General features: G+C 52.2%; 1 protein-coding gene across 1 annotated transcript; it reads right to left on the reverse strand.

Annotated features, from left to right (window-relative positions):
* Window positions 1-5298: 5298 nt before the first annotated feature.
* Window positions 5299-5475, reverse strand: G6M90_00g075240 (uncharacterized protein; the record flags this gene model as incomplete). The annotated part of the gene is made up of 1 exon (XM_066131041.1): window positions 5299-5475. The coding sequence occupies one exon, from the start codon at window positions 5473-5475 to the stop codon at window positions 5299-5301; it is 177 nt and encodes a 58-aa protein (XP_065987095.1).
* Between the last annotated feature and the right edge of the window lie 5105 nt (window positions 5476-10580).

Below are 10580 nucleotides of genomic sequence, written 5' to 3' on the forward strand. Positions count from 1 at the left end.
TACAACATCATAGGCTTCGGACAATGATATCTGATACATCATCAGATGCTCTGAAACCGCGCAGTACGGAGTACTTGGCAGGCGAATCTAACGGTGTGAATAGGAGCTTGAAAATAGCATACACCGCGTGCCCGATGGGATTCCAAGTTGGCAGTTTTTGTTGCTGCGAAACGTGCGGTCTCATCCCCATCGTTGATAACACCCTGCCACAACAAAACGCCATGTTGCTGTAGTTGTATTGATAAAGGAAGAAACTCAAATGAGGCAAAAACAGGCGGTATGCTGCTGCATCACATTGTTTCTGTAAGCAGGAGGAGGGAAATGCGGTTTTGGTTACCCCGTACCTAGGTAGTCAATGAAGCTAAAACTATATCGCCTGACGAATAGACGCTTTCGTGCCAACGAATGTACCCCTGCCGCTTCAGATTCTATACCGCTCATGAGAAAGAGTAAATCGTACTCCGTACACTAGCCTGCGGACTTGTTTGGACCTTTGGCATGGAAATTTCAATGTTGACTCAAGGCTCATCGGGGGGGGTTCCGCTCAGTATTCCACGGGCCATCATGTTGACTTGATGTGACTGGAAATAGGCTGCTATGCAATTTACTATTCCCATTCGAGCAACTGCCAACCTCCCGATCAGGTCAGAGTGTCCTCTCATATTACACCAACGATCAATTCTAAAGCCTGTTTGTGTCCAGTGTAGGCGTGGATGTGGTGATTGTGCTCCAAAGAATGCTCCGCTGGTCTGTCGATGCAAGGACGTGCAGTGCTCACTATTCGGATTGTTTGCGCTTAAACCTCGACACAGCACGAGTTTCGAACGGGCCGTTCCTTGTGCCTGGGTCATGGTGTCCGTGAGTGCTATGTCATGCAGGTGGCTGTTTTCGCGATATTTGGTGGTTGACGCGGCGACAAGAATCGCCAGGGAACTCGTCAGAACGCCCCTACAAATTAAAGCAGGAAGCACTTTTGATTCGGGCAATGGAGCACAGAGCGCGGAGTACATACTAGGTAGATACTCCAGGTAATTAGTATTTACAAGAAACCTACTAGGTACTATCTAGGGAGGTATACAGTAGTAAACGGGGAATGGCAGACCGGCTTATGAGGCAGGAGCGAGACGGTGTAAAGAGAAAGATGCATTGTGCGTGGGAAGAACCAAGAGCAGTTTGACCACCGTTGTGGAAGGTACTAGTTGCACGAGACACAATGTGGACCTGGCAAAAAAAAAAAAACTCGGACAATGTTCCTTTTTCTTTTTCCTTTTCTTTTTGGTTTGGCCACCTTCATGTTGATACAGAGTGCTAAGCAACGTCCCGTTTAAAACGCAAGTTGATCGAAAATGGCACTTGGGCTTGGGGGACTACGTACGGAATACTCCGTACTCCATACTGCATCCTGCTGTCTTTCACCTCCACGAACGCTTCAATGAAAAATTGACAAGTCATTCCATGCCGGACAATGGTGGGGTTGCCAACACCAAGTTTCACACATGGTAATGACCACTGCAAAGACGGGACGACGCCAGAAAAAGCAAAAACAGCCTCACGAGATCATCCCACGGTGGACTCCGTACGGAGTAGTACTGCCATTTTCACCCGCTTTTGCTTTTTTGCCTGCCATTACTCCGTACCACTCAGCCAAAGCCACGAAAAGAACAGCAACCCTATCCTGCTTTGATGCGAAGCTGAGCGAACACCTCCAAATGCAGGCAGAGCCTTGTTCACTCATGCCAATAATCTCGATCAGAGTGGAGCTGGCTGTGAGATGTGACAACGTCATCCATGAGATGCATGGTGATGAATGTTAGAGATTGGGTTTCGACATTGCTGTTACGAGTAGCGTGCGCAGAATGCAGAATGCAGGAACACGGCAAGACACGTTGGCCCTGTCAGGACAGAAGGGAAAAGGGCAAGCAGAACAACCAAAGTACATTATATTGGACATAATTTGTTCTCAACTCGCCGCATCTGCAAGCGGCGGTTAACTCGCCATTTCCCTCAAGGACCAAGGCCGTCATGGCAAGTCACAAAAAGCCGCCTCTCTTGTCTCAACTAAAGCGAGGCGCCGGCAACTGTTGATACAACCTATTTCGGGTGTCGAAGTAATACGGAGACACAATAGGAGCCCAAGCATGTTTCTCATGCTTTTTGCTCGTGACGAATATCCAGCAGTCCTCTGTACCCTGGACACAAACAGCTAGCCACCGACTTCCCTAAGAGTTCTCTCCGCATGGCGATCATTTCGTTTCGCAACCCTTGGCTGGGCTGTTGCGAAAATACACTTCGGATTACCCCGAACTGGCGCAGCCCATGGCAAGTGCAGAGTAGTATTTGGAGACGGCTGGCCTGGGTGATCAAAAGACTGCTCCTCATATTAAGACAAGAAAGGCTGTTGGACATGAATCTGGGGACCCGAAGACCAGGGCCACTTAGCTTTTCAAAATAGGCGTGGCACTCGGCAGGCGGGTGCCATCCGCGCGTATGTACGGAGTACATATGCAGGTTGCGCACTGCCTCTAAGCCTCAAATCTTGAATCCACATTTTGGGAAGGCAGCCTCAGTGCTTATGACAAGATTCTCAAATCCGCCGACCATGATAATACACATATCGGCTTCAAAAACACGTACAGCATACGGAGTACCCAGCTGCCATCATCCTGTGCATGAGGGCGCTCCGGCAGCAACGAGTGGATCGATCGTTAATGATACTCGCCATCTTCAGGACCTCACAATCAGGGGTTCAGCACAACCCGGTTGGGAGTGTCGCAATCTCATCAAGATTGTCGCTCTCTACTATAATTCCGAATGCAGTATTCAGTGAGCGAGGGGAGAAGAGAACAGCAACAGAGAGGACGTACATACATAATACATCAGCAGGGTCCGCAAACCCTACCTGGAGACAAGTTCGTTCTCAGTGGTGGTTTTTCTTCTTCTTATTTCAAGCCAAGGAACGGGGCGTCAGCACGACCATTCAGCCTTCTCGGCCAGTGGCGAGACACCAGACTCTCCCAGATCCGTGTCTTCGGTGCCGCCTTCGCTCCTCTGCTCAATTAGGGTAGCAGGCTGATGAAGCCATAGCAGCCTTTTGTACCTGCTACTTTTGAAAAGTGGCACGGCACAGTGAGGGCTGTGTCTGAGATCCCTACGGTAGCAATTTGAAATCCAACCTGGCAGATTGTATATCAATGGGGGAGAAGTGAACCTAGACTGTATGGCAACACGAAAGGAAGAATTGGCATAAGTGGTCGGCCACTGCAGCAATTGACCTCGAGGATGAGCGGCAGACGATCGCTTCGGGCTTCAACTAATACCAGTAGTGCTACTGTCGGGAAGTGGACACAAATCCCAGACAATATCGCACAACTGTGGTTACTAGTTGACAAGAGGGCCTAACAAACTTGCAAAAACCCTACATAACAATCCATCGCTAGACTCTATCCGCCAAGGTTGTACTCAGTATTATTTTATATACTGTATAATGCGCTGGAAGCCTCGCAGCATTGAATTTTGTCGGGTTGCTGCCATTGTGTCTCCGTCTTGTCTTGCCTGATGATGGGGGACTGGGAGCAGTCTAGCTCACATGAACGCCGCAACCTGCAGCCAGGAGCAACCAGGGTTAACCATTCAGCTGGTTTGCTGCCAGAGTCTGTCTACCTAATCCCAGGCGCGCAGCGCCCCTCCCCCCCTTTATAACAGGCAATCTACGGAGTAGTTCCGCGTTGTCATTTGGCCCTCGGACTGCGGTGCCGGGTTCGGACTGCTGGAAGCGTATAATTCAAGGTCAACGAGTTGCGTATCCACAGGCACAATCATAATCTTGACTACGGTTCTAGCATAGGCCCTCTGGACTGGCGTCTTTAGATTTCCTACTTTGAAACAGACAAGAAGGGTACTCTTGTAATAAAGTATTACCCAACAACACAAAGGCTCAACAACGAGGCTCCCTTCCGCGCACGGTCGACGCTACTAGGATTGTATTGGACAAGACAAACATGCGGGCATCCTGGCTTTACCTATCGACGGACCAGGGCAGGACGTTGTTAATGCTTACCCCTAACCAACTCATCACGTTGGATACCCACGGCATTACAAATACAAGTGGGATAAGCCAGATACCACGGGATGTATTTGGAGTCCCCTGACAAGGAGTTTGAGTGAGTACGATTATACGGAGTAATAAAGATTGCTTCCTGCACCCGTGCAATACAGTGTCGCGAGAAGGCGGACACACAAATACTCTTTCTGGTGTCTGGGCGCGCTTTGGCCTGGATTCGGTAATTACCGACCCAAGACACTGCTAGGCGTGTGGGTGCCACCTGTGACAGAGAGGGGTTGAGCTGCTGGGTACGGAGCAAGGCAGCCAAGAATGATAAAATTCGAGATGATTTATGACGGAAACTGGCGCAGGCGCTCGGCAGATTTCCCAGTGGATAAGACCCTTCACAGCAACTCAACAAGGTCCGACGCGGATAGAGTGGATGAGCTGATGAAGACGAAAGACCAGCCATGTTTGACTGAGCCGCATCCTGCATGAGCAATTGTTCCAGGGGCAATGACACTGCTCCCAAGGCGACGGACAGGTGATCACGGGGGGTGAATGCCAGTCCTTCTGAAGCGAATTGGAAAACCGGGATCCAATAGGCGCGGGCCAGCATTGATCAAAATGCGACTTCGTGACCTCGCGAGCAAGGGTTGATCTGTCGCTTGGTATCTGTGCATGGAGACACACTTTTATCCTTTTGAAGGGAAACGGGATTGGATGTCACCGTTAAAGTGGTCCACTGACGTACCCGGTGACTTCATGGCTGGGTGTCATCTTGCATACTACATACTCCGTACATATCGCGTTGAACCCCGGCGCCTGTGGTTCTTTCCGGAATGCCGACGATTTCGGATCTTCTTTCCACGGAGTTTGTGTGGCAATTGGATTTGTGTCGTGTACGGAGTACGGACTCTGCAGTATTTGCTGCTGTTTTGGCGTTTATGCTAGTCGGCAGAGACTAATCAACATGTCGAGTATTTTCCGCAGCCCACCCCCGCCCTTCCAAATGGCGTCCTCGAGCCGTCCCTCGCAACTTTTGTCAAGTGGGATTACGTTTGGAAACCTAATCACTGATGGCTCGGGCCGCCAGTTGGCCGACAGCTAAGTCGTTGGGAGACTCCTCGGATGGGACCACGTGCCAGGCTATTCCCATGAAGGACTGGCGTAGCCTTTCGGAAATGTTTGACGTCCCCAAATGCTGGTTCTTGTGTGTAGGTCTGATGCTGCAGGCTTCCGTTCCGTGCCATAAATCATTTGACCGACACAACAAAAGAACCTTGGCAGAGACCCCGGTCTAGTGCACCATACACTCTGATAAAGTGGCTCGTCCACATAGTCGCTGACGGGTAGTAGTTCAAGTGCTTGAGGGCGGCGAGAGTGTCGTACGCCAGCAGCATGGCATTGCCTCCCTTACACAGCTGAGTCATGATGCATGCGTCTTGTCGTTTGGCTAGTTTACACATCTTGAGAGTGTCAATGCTTGCTTGCTCCCGTTGTCGCGGAGCTTAATAACTTACAACACTACCAGTAGCAGTACTACTGCAACACATGCAGATCGCCTGTGCATGCCGGAATGGTCTGACGTTATTGTAGAATCTGAAATCCGGGGTGCGGCATGACGTGACACAACGGTTGCGCTCATAAAAATGGCTTGAGCACTTGAGCAGCCCATAACGAGACAAGGCATTCGATAGCATTGCACTTCTTTTTGCAAGGCAGCTACAACGGCAAACAGCACACGGTAACCCTGGGTATATGTATGTATCATGCGTAATTTCCGCGGCTTTTAACTTGGCAGAGTTGTTGCAATTACTTCGGTGGCCCTGCATCCACCATGTCTGCAGCGGTCAAGACTATGTACACGATCTATGTACATGCAGGGATTATTGTGCATTCACTGCACTGGCCACGGTGCGCCCATGTTTGAAGAGTTTTCACTTTTTTTTTTAGCTTCGTCTGCATGTCATTGCCGATGGCGTACTGATGACTGGACCGTTTGATATATCGACATCAAACAAACAGGCGTACTAGAATTCACACGATCATCCTCAATCAGAGTCGCAAACACAAATGAGTTGCACAGTGACACGGCCGTAGCAACCACGACAGACACGAGCTTCCGCAATGGAGTGTCTCATCAGGCATTGGACAGGCTGCGGTTCTATCTGTCCGGCGTTGATGCGCAAAGGCCTTTCCAGGCCCAACGATACAGGGTCATACTACTTGCCATAAGTTGACCTACGTGTGAAGGACGCATCCAAGACACCATAGAAGCATCAGGAGCACAGCAGTATTTAGGCTAGCACGCGTCGCCTTGTTCTGAATCGCCGCCACGGACATGGACTCCGTAAGGCGCCACTCGACACCATCTCGACGCCACTATGGCACTACCACCCCTTCCGCACACAAGGGTGCATCAATGTGTCGGCTGATAGAGGGTGGTGAGATACATAGAAGAGGCCCCCAAGTGTGCCGCTCCGAGGTATCCAAAGCGGAATCGAAAAAGCGCGGTGAAATGCTCTTTGCACAAGAAGACGAATCTCCCGTCGGGCGGTGGCCGAGCGACGACCAGGCGGTCTAACAGAAGCTAGTGAACCCCCCTTCCCCCCAGCGTCAAGGGATCGACCAGGTCAATTTGCTTCTGTTAAGGTTCTTGGGCCAATACCGTGTTTGGAGAGCGTATATCCCGTACTTGGCAATGCCTCTTCGGCCCTGTGGCCAGCTCTAGCCAGCCTGACGTACCGTCGACATGCACCTCACCGCTCCAGTGGTGCTGGTTTGCAGCGGGGAGGCAGGGAGTCATTCTTTTGTCGGGATCAATATTCGATAAACGAGCATGTACAATGTTGAAGCGGCGCTTGTCAGCTTGTCAGGGACGTTGATATCGTTGCACGTAGCCTATCGTGACGGCGGCTGTAGTCACCGCTGCTTGATTCCAGCTGGGAGGACCCGTGCCGAGATGATTGGAGTTTTGGAGACAGCAGCAGTGGCAAATGGGCACCAAGAATGGCAAGGTATCACGGACACACTATTGGCAAGTTCGGAAGACGTAGGTATTTTCTTCCAGCATGGTCGTTTGGGCCGTCGTCCGGCCCGGACGTGTCTATCCCATCCTCCCGCCAAGTGCGCCAAGCAGTGTCCTGCTTCCGAGTCTTTGGTTGACGAGCATGGTGACGGATGAGAACGAACCTGTACATATGTATGGTGGTCGCGCGCCCGGGCTCCTGGCCGGCACCAGACGCAAGGGTCAAGTTGAAGATGACGATGGTTTGACGATCAATTTGGATTTATCAGCGAGGGCAGCCGCCTTGAATGCTACTCTGGCGCATATCATTACTTGCTCTATGCAGGCACTGGGTCAATGTCCATGAAGTCGAGATTGTTTTGCGCCCAAGTGCTGCAAGCGCAGTGACCTGTACAACGGTGCCAGGCGCTGCAAGTGAAAGTGACTGAACAGGGGCCGGTTTGGATAACATTGAACGCCCGACCAGACCAGTTGACGGGACTTGTTGTTGGCCGTTATCTGCCTTTGTAGCTTTAGAGCTGCCGGTGCCGGTGCCGGTGTCTATGCCAACCAGCAATTGACATTTAAAGAGCTGACAGATGAGGCCCAACTCCAGGCAGGCTGCAGCAGCGGGTTATTCGTCACGGCAGTCGCAGGACACGCAGATCCGAGTCTGGTGCATCAGAGAAGATTGAACATGGAGCCAGGCGCTTGAGCAGATGACGCATCGACGGGCCCTGCGGATAATTCCGTATTATCGCATTCCAGCTTTGGCTAAAACGCCAAGGCGGCCGCGCACTTGGGCAGCGAGAGCGAATTTTGATTTGCATTGTCCAAGCACCAGTTGAGCTCGCAGGCCGAACCATGACATCACATCAATCACATTGACATCCATTGCTGGCCCGCTGGCTACTTGCTACTCTACCAGACTCCGAGGCATGTCCGGACCGTGTTAAGTGAGGCTCCATGTCTTTTCTGACGCACGAACCTCCAGACGTCGTGGGCATCACCAAACTGCGGACTCGTGTGGGTAGACATGCAGGACATGGGGGGGATATGCTTTAGTGTTTGGTAGTTTGGTAACTTGCCCCGTGTGCCTGCTTTGGAGGTAGCAGCCATGTGCAATTTCTCCGTACATGTACGTACGCAGGTGTTCTGGACGCATGTCAGTCATTGCTTGCTTCTACCCGTAGGTCTGGTCCATGATGACTACGGAGAACCCAGGTAGTAGTATTGAATCGACTCCAGGGCTACCGAGGAGGGGCCTCCCCTCGACCTCTCTGCTCGGCCGTCGGTTCTCTCGGCCGCCACGCCATGCCAGCTTCCATGCTCTCGATTTATTTTCTCGTCGCTGGTTTTTGCATCTGGTCCGCGTGGAGCGTGGAGCAGCAAGTCACTGGTGGTGCTAGTAGTACTACGTAGTACTAAGTAGTTAGAGTATTTAAGTAAAGTACTTGACTTATGTATAAGGTACATGTACCTGGATGGGGTTGGGGCACGGAGGCCTGGAGCATGGCTGGGGGAACATTGAATGGAGCATCCCTCTCGAGTACTCCGTACGGAGTACGTACTTAAGTACCTGGGCATATGCATTGAAACCGCCTGGAGAGCCACGAGGCACCAGTTAACCTCATCAATGTTGCCAATCACTGCTGGCTACGACAAGGACTCCGACCTTTCCATTCGGCCCCTGACCCCGCAAGCGCCATATCCGAATCCCAGGCACGGGCTGTCGATGGGGAGAATGCGACGAATGAAGCAGGTCGACGATGGTGGCTCAGGTGGACTGCAGAGGCCACGGCCAGGTCCAGCAAGGTTCAGAATTTGCCAAGGTCACGATATACATATGTACATACACACAGCTCGTTGCTGGCGGTAGTCTGTATGTATGTACGTACATACACATCACAATGCACATGGTATTGCTACTCCGTACACTTTGGCACTAACAGTTGAGTCTTGTCTGATTCTAGTTGCCCAAACAGGTGTCCGGCAAAGCGACCATACATACAGTACGGAGTACGGAGTACAGTACACCCATCAGCCGGGAGGGGCGTGTCGCATGGACCAGACATTTCATCGTCATCTCGAGAACGTTCCTCACGAGATGGCCCACGCCCCCAACCACCCCCCAGTCTCGTCTGTATTAACGCCGCTCCATCCACCCCGGCCCGTGGGCCTTGATTGAGGCACTTCAAGCCTTTGCGAGACCCCTGCTGGAGCTGGCTTGATGATGATGAAGAGACCAAGAGAGAGAGAGAGAGAGAGAGAGAGGCCAAGCTGGGGACGAGGACCAGGGGACTTGCGAGTGGCTCTCTTTTCTGCTCGGGGTCGAGGGGATATGCGCGCGAGCGACACACACAGAGAGAGAGAGAGAGAAAGAAAGGGAAGAGAAAACAGAGACGAGCGCGATATGACTTGGTGCTTGGTGTTCCGTAACAGAGCAGAGCTTGTGCCAACACCACCATCTTTCAGGCAGGCAGATTTTACCTGACCGTCTTTTCCTTTCTTTTTCTCTTGTATACATACGGAGTACTCGGTGTTTCTTCTGGAGCAGAGAATCACCACGTTCCTGGCTGGCCAACACCGTTCCCAGCCCGATTGCTGGACCAGGACATCCCTTGCAAAAGCTTGGTCTTTGGTAGAAGTTTGCGATCCCTTGCTCGACCTTCGGACCTTTGCCGGCCAGTCGCCTGCCTGGGTGATACAGCACACCTGGGCTCAAGTCTAGCCTCGCCACCACACCTTGCAAGTTGCAAGCAACTGACGGAATTGCATCTTGGCCGCGCCGCACACCGTTGTCTGGTTGTGCAACAGATCCGCCGTACAGTACGTCAACGTGCGGTAGTACCGAGTACGGAGTCCGGGCCACAGAACAGAGTCTTGTGGCTTGGTGCCTGTGTCGCTGCCTCTGGCGTCTGGAAGTCTTGGACGCAGCCATCGATCCCATCAACGGCGCACAGCATCGTTGCGTCCAGCGCCAATTATCCCGTGTCCTGCGCGTAACCAGACGTACAGAGTACTGCTCGGTACAGTTGGGCAGGGCACCTCCAACGGGTCACCAGCAAGCATTAAAGAAAGCATCGAGCCAGCAGCGCCGCCAGCGCAAAAGCAACGTCGAGTCGCACGCTGGTTTGCGCATCTGGTGGCCTGTGTCTCCTGCCCGTGTTGGTGGTTGGTGGTGGTGGTGCTCCCCTTGGACTTGGGACGGGTGCTACGACGTACGTACATACAATACTCATTGTGCATGCAATCACCACACGGTTGTGTTGTATGTACTCCGTACTCTGTACTCCATACTCCCTACACCAGCTCCAGACACTGGAGGCGACTGCAGACTGCAGAAGATTTGCAGACCGCAGGACGCAACCCGCACACATCTCCGCGCCCCACTTCCGTCTAACTCGAACCTCGACTCGACCTGCGCGCTTCCTTTTCCTGGATAGCTCCAACTTGTGTCTTCGGCATCCAACCGTCTCTGCCCAACTGCTGGTCCAAGTTTGCCAAGTTGCCTCGCCTTGCCTTGCC

Source organism: Metarhizium brunneum, chromosome 4 (genome assembly GCF_013426205.1).
Source record: "Metarhizium brunneum chromosome 4, complete sequence".
NCBI lineage: Eukaryota > Fungi > Ascomycota > Sordariomycetes > Hypocreales > Clavicipitaceae > Metarhizium > Metarhizium brunneum.